The 14893-nt window shown below is 37.6% G+C and overlaps 1 protein-coding gene across 4 annotated transcripts in view; it reads right to left on the bottom strand.

Moving 5' to 3' along the window:
* The window catches only part of STAG1 (STAG1 cohesin complex component), a 163952-nt gene that overhangs the window by 14738 nt on the left and 134321 nt on the right, over positions 1–14893 (bottom strand). For all 4 annotated transcript variants that reach the window (XM_085232711.1, XM_085232710.1, XM_085232712.1 and 1 more), the window contains 5 exons: positions 10796–10888; positions 7889–8063; positions 5603–5742; positions 3982–4083; positions 2355–2503 (listed from right to left, as the gene is read on the bottom strand). In XM_085232711.1, coding sequence (XP_085088837.1) covers positions 2355–2503; positions 3982–4083; positions 5603–5742; positions 7889–8063; positions 10796–10888 — 659 coding nt within the window. The remainder of the gene's footprint in view (positions 1–2354; positions 2504–3981; positions 4084–5602; positions 5743–7888; positions 8064–10795; positions 10889–14893) is intronic.

Here is a 14893-nt window from a genome sequence, read left to right as displayed (position 1 = left end):
AGGAATGACTACAGATTTAAAAAAATACACTGTTGTTACAGGTGGATTTGAGCCTAAAAATGTCCAAGTATGTTTGTACTGCAGACATCTTCGGAGTATAATCACAAGACCCTGGGCCTAGGACTGAGTCTGAGATGCCTTTTATGCAAACAGTAAGCACTCCAGTTAGAGGAGTAGCAGTAAGGATGGCACCTTTCCGAAGATGTCAGCAGTAGGCACCCTTCTCAGGGACACACACAGAGTATCAGCAGCTCTGGTACTCCTGGCAGCAGTGTTGCAGTGACCATGGCAGAGAAACAGATGCTGTGCCATCCTGCTCTGCTCACATGCTTTCTCACAGTCTGCTTGCTGAAAAGTTTCTTAGAGCACAGGTATTTATGCTATGAGAAAAGCCTTTATAATAGCACAAAGGATACCTGAAAAGGTACTCATCAAAATGGTTGAGATTCTTGGCCTCACAATTACATCTATTTTATCTTCCTTACTCAGCTCAGTTTCAATTGCTTTGAATCATTTAGTACAGCTAAAGGAACTTTTTTCTTCTCAGTGGGATCTAGGTTCACTGCATACTACTGGATTTCCCTTCTGGAAAGTATGGGTGAGCTGCTCGTGTGCCTATAGAACATCAAATGGCTGAGGAATTCCCCAGGTCAAACTCCAGGAACACGGCTGATGCTGAAAGGCTCAGATCAGAAGCAGGCAGTGTTTCGGTTGCAGCAACCTGTAGCTGAGGTGATACAAAATGAATACATTTCCACCAGTTATGCCTTGGTGTGTACTGTCCTTATCTGAAGGATTCATGAGATACTGAAGATCAGACAAATTTGAGGATCATCATTTATTCCTAGATCTCTTCCAGTGAAGCAGAATAGCTAGGTTGACTCCAGGGACGCATCCCTGACAGGCTGCTGAACCCTCTCAGTAATCCTGGGAAGTTATGGGCTGTGCAGGTTTGAGGACAAGATCAAGACAGACCATCAAAAATCTCTTTCAGGATCTCTGTTCTTTCACTGGAGGTCTTCACCAGTAGTGATGACAACACTGCTGACTGATAGCCAAGTGGAAGAAGCTGCCTCCTCACACTGAGAACTGCTTTAGAAAGAAAGTGATGCAGATGGCCTGAGACCTGGATGTTCAAGGAAGCAGCAAAAAAAGATGGTGGGGACTGAGCATGACAGAAAAAGGACACTGCCATGCATACACCACAGAATCACAGAATGGCTTGGGCTGGAAGGGACCTTAAAGATCATACAGTTCTAACCTTCTCTGGTGTGGGCTGGCTGCAACCCATTAGACCAGGCTGCCCTGCTCACCAGTGACTAATCTGAAGGTAGAATAAAAAAAGATGCCATCTTCAATGCAAAACAACAGCACACTCAGCTCGAGATATGAAGGAACTTGCATTACTTTTGGGTTCTGAAATATCTCACGCTTTTCCCATCTTGAGTAAGACACACATTATTTAGCATGCCTGGAACTCTCACACTCACCACCGACAGCCACCTTGTGCCATTTGGACAGGAAGATGTCACCTTTAATTTGGACAAGCATTAGGACTTTCCAAGAGTTCCCCAGATATTTGCTGAAAGCTTAAGATGGGCATGAAGGAGAATCCAGAGTTTCTATCCAAACTCAGAAGACAAATTAAATTAAACTAGCAGGTACAGATTTATCTGATATCCATTTTCTGATATCCATTTCCAAATATGATTTTTGTCTCCTCCAAACTACTGCATCACTCATGTTTTTTTTCCTGGCCAAATTCATTCTATTGTTCGCATTCCTTTAGAATATAAAGTCATGATCATGTTTGGCTCATCTTAGTCTTAATGCTCTGAGACAGCAAGCATTAATATTTTAACCTTTTTATGGCATGGAGAAGTTATAATTTAAGCTTAGCAACACCTGTCTATGCTCTCCTGCCCAGCAGTTACACAGAAAGGATGAATTCATTTTAAAAATAAAATAGATCTTCAAATTATTGTTGTAGTAAATAAAGTAAAATAAATGTAGTAAATAAAGTAAATAAATCCCTAAGTACCTACAGAGTACACAGTACTGTGTTACAAAGAACTATCTGCAATTGTTAGATACAGTCCACACAAGTACATGTAATACCTGTGACTTTAGCTTAGATAAAAATGGCCATTCCAATCACACAAATAAACAGGCAGCAGTTATTTTTTCTTCTTTCCTTTCTTACATACATACATTTCCCCCCACTATTATTTTTCCGCAGAAATTAGAGTAAATCGTTATTCCAGGACCTGGTTAAATTATATACCAATAGAAGAGTATTCTGAGCAAAAACGTTAAGGCAAATATAAAAATCTAGTTTATTTACCACCACTCACTTGTGTAGTGTGGCCACTGCCTCTCTTGTCTTGATCTGGTCCAAGCCAAAAGTGAGGGCAAACCGACGAGCCAGTTCCTTAATTCCACTAACATGGGCAGATGTCCTATCCAGATTAGGACCTTGCTCCTGAACAAGTTCATTGAACAGCTAGAGAAAGAATTCAGTTGTTAAAATCTGTGTGCTAGAAAACACACTCATTTTAAGTCTTTTATTTTTAACCTGCGAGGGCAGAGAGGATGTAACACTCACTCCTTTTTTACACAGATATGACAGATCTCACTTATCTTCTAATCCACCTCAGCTCCCAGATCACCTTCTGGTAAATGCCAGACAACTGTCCCCCACCTTGTACTTGTGCAGACCATAGCTCGCAGGCAGTATTTTGGACTCTACTGCTTTCCCACATCAAGATGATTCTGCATTCTTAAGCTGCTTTCTAAAATGCCTGCTTCCCCCATCAGGTCAGTACCAGCTAGAAAATTAGGAAGCAAAATTTCTATTTCATCACTCAAGACTTAATGAATATCTGAAGAGCATCACTGGGTAAATGCTTTTGAAACCTAGTTGGTAATGCCATTTCAGCACAATAATTAACAACTCAGTAGTTTTCTAAACAGCTCTTTATTTATATTATCTTATTACGGTACCATTTAGACCACATTTTACTAACTTGCTAATGACAGCAGCATCAGAGGAGACTGTGTCAACAACTGCATTAAATTTATTGTTTCTGTCCTACCCACAAGCTCTGTTACATACAATTCACAAAAGCAGCTTCCTCTGACGTGATTTCTCCTTGACAAATTCATACTGACTAACCCATCACCTAGAAACTTGCAAATAGCTTGTCTAATATGTATTTTATTTGTGATGTGGTACTAAGCTGACAGATCTCTGGCATCCAGCTTCTTCCTTTCTCCAAGTCTTAAGGACAGGAATTACTTTGACACTTGTCAGTTCCTCTGGAGTTTCTTCAGTTTTTATCAGGTTTTCACACATCTCTCTTAGCTTCCAGATGCTACAGGAAATTCTCTAGTAGTCTGGAATGAATACTGGAAGGCCCAGCTGATCTGAAAACATCTTATTTATATCATAAACTTCCCTATGTAATAGATATATTTAGTACTTCAAGGGCCTACACAGTATTTAGGGAAGCACATGCTTTGTGTTGCCAGCAGAACAAAGATGGCTTTCATCATCAAGCCAATGGTTGCTAGAAAGCAAATTGTACATGGAAGAAACATGCTTAATAATACTGGAGGACTTCAACTAATCATCTCAAAGTATGAAAAATCTATCAGTGATTAGACAAAGGAAAGAAGGAGAGAAGGTCATTCTAATTCCTCTTGTTCACTAGCTACCAGTAATCAAACACTACAAATCAGCTTGGACCAAACTGCACTCAAAGCTCTCTTCTCTTGTTCTTCCATTTTAACCTGACCAAAACTTTCCCTGTTGGCTTAATGGTGCAAAGACAAATCAATGGTGACAGCTTGAATCACAGAGCAACACAGTCCCTTAACAAAAGCACAGATTTTTTTGCCTCACTATAAACAGTGCCAGAGAGAAGTCCTGCCCAGGAATTTTTGCAATGAAGGATTTCTAACAAGAATCAATATTCTTACCTGTTGCAAACTGAGAATGAGTGTCTTTGCACACTGGATTTTATCAATTTGCCTTGTTTTGCTCAGGGTTTCCTTAATGATATCTCCATAATCATTGTAGTACTAGGAAAAAACGTGGGGAAAAATCCTCTTTAACAGGAATTCTCACACAATATTTCAGTTTTTTTTTCTGATTACTTCTAGTTCTTCTTTTGAAAAGACAGCAGTTTAAACAAACAACAAAACCATAACAGTTTCAAATCCGGATTTCCTGTACGAGTGAAAGGCAATGTTTCTGTATAAAAATTCAAGCTGACTAGTCATCTGCACCTTGTGATAAGGGACTTCTTTATTTGTTATCTCCTGTGCTACATTTGTTATCATCTTTGTTACATCTTTTGTAACAAATATGTGGAAAAACAAACAAAAGAGCATTTCCTATTCCAAACTAAACGTTTGATGAAAGTGAGCTGTGGCTGAAAGTTATAAGAAGCAACAATGCATTGAACCCATACATTACTGAACAGATAGTTACAAACAGAAGATCCATGGTGAATTAGATGGCCATCATTCACTGAAGCCAGAAAACTGAATAAGGAATCAGTTAATAGGAAGCACTGGTTCATTCTCTGCACTGAATGAGGAATGACTGCTGAGAATCACAGCCTGCATAATCATTAAAACTTTGGGCTTAAGAATCAAAACTTTTTTTTTTTTTCCAGTATTCTTTCAGCTTGATTAACCCTTCTGCATTTGCAACCATCTGTTTTCATTCCCTCTCAAATACTGTTCTATCATCTGCTACAGAAATCTTCCTAGTTTGCACTCTCAATTCAGTTTCTCTCACTCATCCCTTATTTCAAGAGAAAGAGGGAATTAAAAAAAAAAAAAAAGAGTAGCAGCAGGTTAAGAAACTAACATGGAGTGTGATAGCTTCATCTTGAAACTGCTCCTCTGTCTTCTTTGGGATGCCTAATCCCTTATAGAGACAAGTGGGGTACACCTGGCAATCTGGTATAAGCTGAGGGACTTGGTGGACCCTGGCAGTGTCAGGAGTGCTATGTGCATGCTTACCAGCAGGTAAACGTGCAAGGAGAGTGTAAAGTGGCAGCTGTGTAGCAAGTCCTTCTGAATTCCTTTGGGACTAAATATTGCACAGAAGCAGTGTACGTTGATAAAATATTCAGGTACTGCATACCTACTTACAGCAGTACCTCACTGCACTTTTTTACTACATTCCTGTTTGAAACAATCTCTTTCCCAAGAGAAAAAAAGCCTGCTCCCCTGCTAGGCTGGAGAGCCCCAGTGAAACCGACAAACAACTGTTACTGTGGATTCTAGGAATTAATTTGAGGAGCAGGATAAGAAATTCTCTGTAAAGGTAAGCCTCTCTGAAATACTCAGCATCTTGTAGGACCAACCTTTGCCTCTAGTAAAGCCCTCCTTATGTAGGAAGGCTAGTTCAGACCTTATAGCTTCTCAGTGACAGGTGTGACTTAAAAAGGAAAAACTAGTACAGAAATCAAATAAGGCTGAGAAAGCTTTCAAGTGGTCAGTCTTTAACAACTGGACTGCAAGGGAGAGAAGCAAGTAACCTGACACTACAATCTATATTCTCTTAGCAGAACTCACAGAGCCATACCTTCATATAGTGTTTGAAGATATCAGCTGCTGCATGCATGTCCACAATGTCATAAATTATCAGCTTGCTAAAGGCAGCCAGAAGGTTTCTTCTCTTATGTAAAGCTTCTATTTTGTTAGCTTCATCCTCTTCATCTCCCTCTGAAAGCATCAACAATAAAGTTACTATAATTGCCTGTTATTTTCTAGAGCAACATGATTTAAGAGTAGCGTTCAGGAAAAAAGTAAGTTATTTAAAATGGAAGCAAGTATTGTTGCAAGAGAAGCTAAAATGAAAGATGATTACTCCTGAATGTTAGGACCTTCAAGGAATTTGGGAATTTCAGGAAGATGACACCATTCACCAAGGATGCTGTAGCCCTGAATAATACTGAACGCAATCCACGTGGAACTGAATCACTGATTTTCTTCACCCTGTGAAAGGCCACAGTGAAGAGCTGTTGAATGCTTTATGCTTAACTTCTGAAACTGAACGACAGTTGGAGACACTTCTTTAACATGACTAATCTATAAATGTTTCATATGAGAAGAACTAGAAACTGATACTTGTACTGCATGCCTTGGGTTTGTAGGTGTGAAATCCACAGCTCTAAAGCAGCAATAAACAACAGGAAATAAAATCCAGTTGTAAGCATTTAATTTCCATGTAGGACTTCACTCTGAATAAAAATGAAAACTATACACATAAAATGTGAAATACATTATCATACAGTAAAGCTGTATTACACAATTTGCAGAAGAAAATGCTATAACAGCTGTAATCATAGCAAATACCATGTGTTTGATAGAGAGCTTTTTTTTTTTTTTTAAGGGGAATGTCCTAACCAGCTTGAATTTAAACAGATCTGTGTAGGGGCCAGAAGGGACACAGCATCGCTGAGACTCTCTTGCTTCACTCTTACTGTATTCTCCACAAAGCCACTGCGTATAAATCATGTGTTTTATAGTAGGAACTCTTTTACAAGCAGTGGAGTTGACTGTATGTACATGTACACCTTAATCCTCAAAACTGAAGCATCCTCTCATTTTTCTTCATTTCTTTTTGTACTTACAATATATTCTGAATACCAAAAGCTGTAAATTGTCAGACTGACTTCATGAAATTAAAAGTAATATTTGGGGATGCAGATTACACACAGAGATCTTCATTCACCTTTTTGCTGTCTTCCCAGTCCAATTACAGGATGTTAAAAAGCACTGACATAGCTCAGGAGAAAATAAACACTGTCCTCTTAAAATATGCACTTTATTTTTTATTCTGATCATTGAGCTCACAAAGTAAAATTAACTTACACTGTGCACTTCTGGTGAAGTTGTGTTTCAAAATGCATTCTTTTCTGGCTACTGTAATCCATAAAGAGATGCTCAAAAAGAGGCAAGCTAGTGGGGAGCTAGTGAGCTAGAAGACTGAAAGCATCTCAAAAGCAAGAACAAATTCTCTGAGATCTTAGTTCTATACACTACTGTCTGAAAAGATCAAAACCAGCACCTGTGTGCCATGCAAACTTATAAGTAACTGAGTTCAATGAAAATTCAGAAAATGTGCCTACAGTATGCATTCAGCAGGTGTTTCAAATTTATTATTATTATTATTATTATTATTATTATTATATATATTTTTTTGGACTCTCTGGAATTCCTTCTCCTGTCCAAAGCTGTTTAGGATTCAGAAAATGGGTGCCCCTGTGTATGTATTTAGGCATTTGTAATGCACAGTAGTGGCAATGAGTTATTTAAAAACAGATCTGAATGACAAATCTGTCCTTCCTCGACTGAGAGCAAATAATCTTGTCATCCTTCTGAGGAAGCAGAGATGTCTTACCTACTGCTTCTCAAAGCATGGCCACACAAGGATGCCTAAGAAATAACAAGAACACAAGCAAGCACACACAATACTTCAACTATTCTGGTCTCCAATGACTTTCAAATCAAGAATCCTGATTTTATTTTGAAAATTTCAGTATTTTGAAAATTTCAGTATTTTGAAAATAAAAAGATTAAAAAAAAAAACCAACAGTTTTGTACAGATTAATAGCATGCTGTTTACAGGCTGCTCCCAGGTCTTCAGAAGTCACCTGGTCTCATGAAGTGAACTTTGTAACTACTTTTTAAGACACACAGCACTGAATGCTTCATATACACACTTACCCCTTGTCCTCCTAAAACCAAGGAAGGAATAATTTTGAGAACATTTCTGAGTAAACTGATCTGAAAGTTCTATTTTCCTCTTTCTTCTGCATCTGTGATGGAAAAAAAGCTAAGTAGAAAACTTGAAAGCTAAACGCACCCATGCTCTGGTTTTCATCATCTTGGTCAATGAAGACATGGTCCATCACAAAACTGAGAAGTTCTGACTGGAGGCCTGAGTCTGGATTGAACACCAATGGCTGAAGACCTTCACGCCCTCCAGTCATCAGCTGGTGACTAAAAATCATCAAGAGATCACAGAGCAGCATGAAGGCCTGAAAGGCAAAAGAGATACAAGAAGAGTAAGAAGCTTAAGTAAAAACCAAATACCATTTGTCTAACTTCTAGATATTCTCTCCTTTACCTCCTTTAACTAAGCTGAGTTATGTATGTTTCTGTGCTGTGAGGAGTGTTCACTAAGGGTTCCCTTAGTTCTAAAATACTACGTCTCTCATTCCTACGTAGGGAACTCTGTTTACTGATTTCCATGTCCAGGATGAACTGTACTAAATTTCCTTTTCTTCTCTGTGGGAAGAACTGTAAATCTCTTTCTACTCCAAGGACTGCATTAAAGAAAAAAAAAAAAAAAAAAACCTCTTTTGATAAACAGTTTAAAAAGTTAAAGAAGAAGAAAACTACAACCTGCTTAGACTTTGGACACAGGTGCCATTATTTGGGATTTTTCTCTACAGTACCTGAAATTTAGGATTCATTTCAGTCATGACTTGTCTGCTGCTAATCCTAATGTTCACCTCTAAAAAAGAAAAATACACCTCTAAAAAGAAAAAGTTATGCACTGAGAGTGCTTTTTTTTTTTTTTTTTCTTTTCTCTAACCAAGATAAAGACAGCACAGGTACAGATGATGATGTATTGTAGACATGTCTGGTCAGAGATTTATTTCTCTCAGTCTAAAAAAAAATGTGGGATGTTTCACTTCTATATCTAAACTTTACACTTTCTTCTCTCCTTTAAGATGCAATCAATCTTTGCTGAGAAGAACGTATAGATTAAGGAGCAAACATACAAAAGAGAAAGTATAACACGAAGAATTCTCAAAAAATCAATAAAATTGAGGAAGAGTTCCTATACTTGCAGGACCAGACTTTTTAAAAAAGAAAATAAAAAACATCATAGATGAGTTAGGTGAGAGGGATCTCTGGAGTCTCAAGTCCAATCTACTCTGACTGGGACTCTTGCTGTCTCTATTTCTGGTTGGTCACAGCCTTGAAAACTTCCACAGAATGGTGCAAAACTTCTAAGGAACTTCTAAGAAAAGCTGATAGTATCAATGAAGAAAAAAAACAAAACTTAAAAGAATAAGAGAATTAAAACACTTTAAAATATATCAAGAACAAAACCAATGCAGGAATGGTAAGAATCATTTACAATTTGTTGATGCAGAAGTAATATTAGAGCTAGCTTACGCTACAATGGTTGATATTTTCATGAAGCTAGATGCTATTTTCACATTATACTGTGTTAATAAAATATGTTCTATGTCAAGAGTAACTATTCAGAGTACTAAAAATAATTACTAAAGTTAATCTACTGGAAGACAGTGACACCTCAGAGTCCTGTAAAAATACATAAATAGGAAGATCTCTGAGCCTTGAATATTTCTATCAACTTGCAGAAGACAGTATAAAAGCCAAACAGAGCTATCTTTCAAAAACAAAAACCAGTATCTGTTAAAAAGTATTATCTTTTAAAAAACACATTACCTGTGTGCCATTTAATTAGTCTTAGCAAAATCATGGAAGTGCTGATATAAAAAAGCAATTTGCAGACAACTAAAAGATGTCAACAGACCTGATATAAATCATCAAATGTTAAAATCCGAGCAAATACACCTGCTACTGTTTATTGCAGAGACTGCAAATTATTTCAATAAGTGCTTGGATTTAATTTCTTTTATTACAATTTCTAAATACACATGACAGAAGCTTCCCAACCCACGTACGTGTGGCTTTCCAAAAATTGAACACACATAACTGAATAACTAACTTTGAGCCATAAAAAAAAAAAAAAATAATAATAATAATAATAAAAATATATATATATATGAATACCTTGCTATTATCATGTTTTGTATATGTAGCTTTGGCACACGTGTGCTCTCCTGCCCATGCAGACAGATGCATGCACGTCTAACTGCAAACAGCTTTCTGGAGAAGCACAGCAACCTATGCTATAATTTCTACATTCTTGAAAATCTAAAGAAATCCCCCTGCTGATATTTATTTAATGAAGACACTATGTAACTGGATATTTTACTATGATTTACCAAGGAGACATAACTATTTGTCAAATAACTATTTTTGCATAGTGTGAAATTAAATTTGTAGTGTAATGCAGAGTATTTTTGTAAAACATTATTTAACATTCTTTTCCTGCTAGAAAGCATACATAAGAATGACCTGAACTGCTAGAAGCCTCAATTTTCTCCAATTAGCCACCATGGGAAACAGAGACACAATAATTAGCATTTACTGCTACATTTAATGGAATTATTAGGATGACAGAATAATTAAATATTAAGCTTAGACTTTTTTCCCCAATCTACCATCAGGCATTTGACTTGTGTAGGAAGGCAGTTGCTCTAGATTCCCCAATACTCAATGCAAAGGGGAAAAAAAAAAAATATCCAGAAATATACAGATTGAGTCAATCTGAGGTCTGAATCATCCTCTGAAAGTGCCTGTTTACATCTGCTAATACACTAGTTAAGAAAAGGAGTGGACTTTAATTTTAGGTGATTCAGTTAGACACCTACAGTTAAGACAGCTGAACGTGGGCCAAAGCATCTATTGTTGCATCTAAAATGAATGTGGCATTAGCTGTACTTTGAAGGTGATTTTAATAGTTCTTTTTATTGAGTGTTGGGTCAGTTTTACTTGAAGGAAAATCATGCATGCCTTCTAAGTTTGGTGCAGTGTCATCTTGAGTTTTACCACAGTTTTTAACATTCACACTTCAGTAAGAGCATGTGACAGACACTTCCTTTACCTGTTCCTTAACTGGGGTGTTGACATTTGATAGACACTGCTGGCAGACAGCCAGAAAGGATTTCACAGTTTTCCTCAATACCAGCAAGTCCTCCTGGAATAAATATTAAAAAGAGACAATATGTAAATATTAATAAAAGGCTGCTAAGAAAAAAAGCATAAGAAGGTGATAATTTCACACATTCAACCCCATGAGCTAGTAAAACAAAGAGAGGCCATGCAAATGTATGCATAATAAAACAAGTCATTAGTCTCCAGAGGAATGGCACAAGGTTTCCCTGCAATAAATACTACTAATAAAACAATACATCTCTGGGTTACAATTATCTGTATTTTATATTGGATGTAAATTATAAATGTTTTAGAAGAAAGAGATCAATACATCAAGGTCAGCCCACCTGGTGGTTTAAAAGTCATTTTGTATGTAGATAAATCAACATGAACAAAAAACATCAATGAGCAATCTCAAATTCAACAAAAACATTATCCTAACTGCCTGCAGACATGGGAAATGTGAAGGCACATGGCAGAAATTTAATGACAGGGGGAAGAAGGAAGGAGGTTTGTTGATCTAGAGAAAGGAGGATTTGTGGGTAGAAAAAATAAATATGAAAATATACATAACTTGGCACCTATTTAAATAGTTACTCTGTTCACATTAGGAGCAAATTCAACACAGAGAGGAAAACAGGAACCACAAACCACTTGGACTTATGTTAGCCTCAAGTTTTGTCAAAGAGGACCAGCTCTGTCAGCACCGACTCACAGATTCTGCTACCTCTGCATTGCTCAGTGATACCAGCAGAGCTCCTGCCCTGTCTGCCACCTGTCTGGCAGCACTTCTGATGTGTATCTGCAGCTGCTTCAAAGATCTTTTACCTCCCTGTTTTCACCAGAGATTTCATGTAGAGAAGGGATCTAAAGTACAGCCATTAATTCCCACTGAGACTGCTGGCCTGTCACTACTGCTGACATGCTGTGCATGGTATCTGCCTGGAGCTTTCAGATGGAAGACATGTCCTTCAGAACATCCAAACAAAATCTAAAGATCCCATGTAGTGCATAAGCAACATTTTCCCTGCCAAAAATTCTGATTCCTGATTTTGCTGTCTCTTCAGTCCATGTGTCTCATTTCTAGTTTTAGCTTCTTTTATTGCATCCTATTGCAAGATCTCATTATTCCTTGTTTACTGAACAGCCTTTTTGTGGTCCATATGTTCTTTCTGTACTGAATTCACAACAGAAGGCAGGTTTGCAGATGCACCTAAGCAGCCACAGGTTTCTAGATCTCTGAACCTCTTGATTTTCAATACAGTAAGAGTGGCTTTCTGATCTAGTCTCTGAAGATCTATAAGCTACATCACCCTTTTACTACTAATCATTTTTCTCTCTTAATACAGGCAAGGATCCCTTTCTGTAACTGCATTACACTACAATTACATGACCTACAAGGTACCTCTGGTCTCTTCTAAGTGACAAATCTCTAGTGATCAGCCCTCTTGCTCCCAGGCATGCCTTCTCTTTGGCTGCCTCTGAAGCTATTACATTGGGATGATTTCCCAATTTCAATTTTTATCTAATATATTAACCACTTCTTAGCTACTGAATATGAATTACATTAAGTACACACATTCAGCTGCACTGCAATGTGATATTAATGCACTACAGAAATTGGTATTACAAAATAGTGTCTTCAACAGTCAAAAATGCAACTTCCTCAAGTTTATTTGATCCTTCTAGTCTTTTTTGTTGGCCATATTTGTTCAGCCTTCTACTGTCTGTTTTCCATCAGCCATCCCAAGAGTTTCCCTAGCACTGATAGCACACTTATCAGTTTGCTGTGACACGATCATCTGGCTTACACTTTTAAATATTACTTATTTATATACTTATATATACTTATTATTAAGTATATAGATAGATTTTCTATCTATAGCAACTACTTTCTATAACATAATACCTTCCATTTAAATGCTAACGATTGAAAAGAGAAACTAAAACCTACAAAAAACCCATATAAAAATTTAGAAATTAAATGTCTCCCATTTTTCTTTTTGTCAAAGTCTGAATAACACCTAGCATACACTATTTATTATCCTCTCTTGATAGCTCAACAAACATTCCATTTCAAAAGTACAGACATCAAAAGAAAGCCTCGCTGAACAGTGCAACAAAGCCATCTGGAACTTTCTAAAATTGGAGAAATCCCCAGACTGCTGTAGAGTGACAATGTGGTTGCTGATTTGTTTTTTTTTTTAAAAAAAAAAAATGGTATGGAAGAAAACAAATTATATTTTCAAGTCTTTTACCATTCTAAGGCACACAGCCAAGGTTCTTGAGGTGTGATTACAAGAGATGCTGGCTTCAGCAGAAAAGCTGGCATAAAATATGTACTGTCCTTTTGGTTGCTAGGCTAAAATCATGAAGTCACACTGCTAACTGGATTACTGAAGAGACACATGATAAAAATAACTCACTCTTGAGCTACACAACTAATATCTTAAAATGTAACTAGTACATGGAACGAGAATGAGCCACTAAGAAAATAGGACTTGAACTGATTTTGCCACCAACTGTAACTGAACAACTGTTTGCAAGACTTATCTGAAATTCTTCAGTTATTTTCTAGCTTAAAATTGAAGGTTTTTTCCCACCACTGAAGTCAATGAGAAATGCTGTAGTTCTGCTAGTTATTGTTTTTATTCTTATTTTCTTTCCTCTAAACTACTTCTGTGAAGTATTAACTTGCTTCTTCCAAACCCAACTCTTTAACAAACTTCATCATGTTCAAGAGCTGTTAGCATTCAGCTCCTCTGCAGAACACAACCCAACCTTCTGCACCTTGTGACACTTCAGCATTTTGTGCTTTCCTTCACTGTGCCCACAGTAACATGAAAAGCCTCCAAGTCACTACGTTCTTCTTTAAATCCTTTTAAAATCCTCTCTACTAATTCATCTGCCCACTAATCACTTAGCAATAGCATTTGGCTGGTCTGGCTGCAGCTCATTCAGAACTCTTTCACTTTTGACTTGCCTCTGAATGCTTGTTCTATTCTTGCTTTTTTTTTTTTTTTAATTATTGTAAGACTTTGGATTCTATTCTTCTGTAGATATTTCCTTTTCACTACATATATGTACAGTGCATAACTCAATGGTCCCAGGCACTTGGTTTGTTGAATGCGTGCAGAAATCTAGCTGGAAAAAACAGTTGTATAACCCAATACTTCCCAACACTTGTTTCCCAAGATCTACACATTTTCAACTGATTTTCCTTTGAAACCACCTGAAAGGCCCCTCTTCATCTGAAGAATAGTTTTTCTCTAGGACATCACAGACTGTTCCTGCAAACAACACAGTATAAATCTCTTCCCCTCTGTGCAGTGCTGCCTACCATAAAGAGCACTGCTCTGTTTAGCAACAGCCCCCAGCCATGGCCTCAGCCTTCCCTGAGTTCCACAAGAGCAAGGCCAGTGATCAGAGTACTGGGCTGAGGATGCTTCAAGCTTTGTGCCTGTCATCCTCACCCACTGCAACCTTCCTTTTATTCATCAGAGCTTCCTGTAAGATCTTAGACACCAAGACGATCCCACTGGATGCCACTGATTTCAACAGATGTCATCCCTTTCCCTCTCACCCTGCTCCCAAGCCACCTGGAAAAAAAGTGTTTTAAAATAGCTCTGCCTCACCTCTATTCTGTCTTTAAGTTAACTGGAGGAATTGTATTCGGCAGAAAATCTGGACTTTCTTATTAGTTCAAATAACCAGTAGTTACAACTATTCCATTCAAATGTCTTGAACATTTTACACTGGTATTGCTTTTGTAAGCATGGTGACTGAAACTGCAGTGTGCAAACAGTGTAACATGGCGTGAGGGGACCTGCAGAGAGTCCTCCTGATAACGTGGTCTGGATAAACAACAGCTGATGTGGTGAGAACATGAGTGCAGCTGTGTGTGTGAACAGAGCAACCAACGTGAACTGTTCTGCAGGGGTGTTGGTCTAAAGAAAAAAGATAATGCTGGGAGGAAGCTAGCAGTGAAGTCTGCTTAAAACCACCACATGAAACAGTAAGCAGGAGATTACCAAGAAACTTTGAGAAA

This window comes from Meleagris gallopavo, chromosome 11 (genome assembly GCF_905368555.1).
Source record: "Meleagris gallopavo chromosome 11, MGAL_WU_HG_1.1, whole genome shotgun sequence".
NCBI classification, from domain to species: Eukaryota; Metazoa; Chordata; class Aves; order Galliformes; family Phasianidae; genus Meleagris; species Meleagris gallopavo.
The sequence above is the reverse complement of the archived record's forward strand: the minus strand, read 5'-3'. Positions and strand labels throughout refer to the sequence as shown.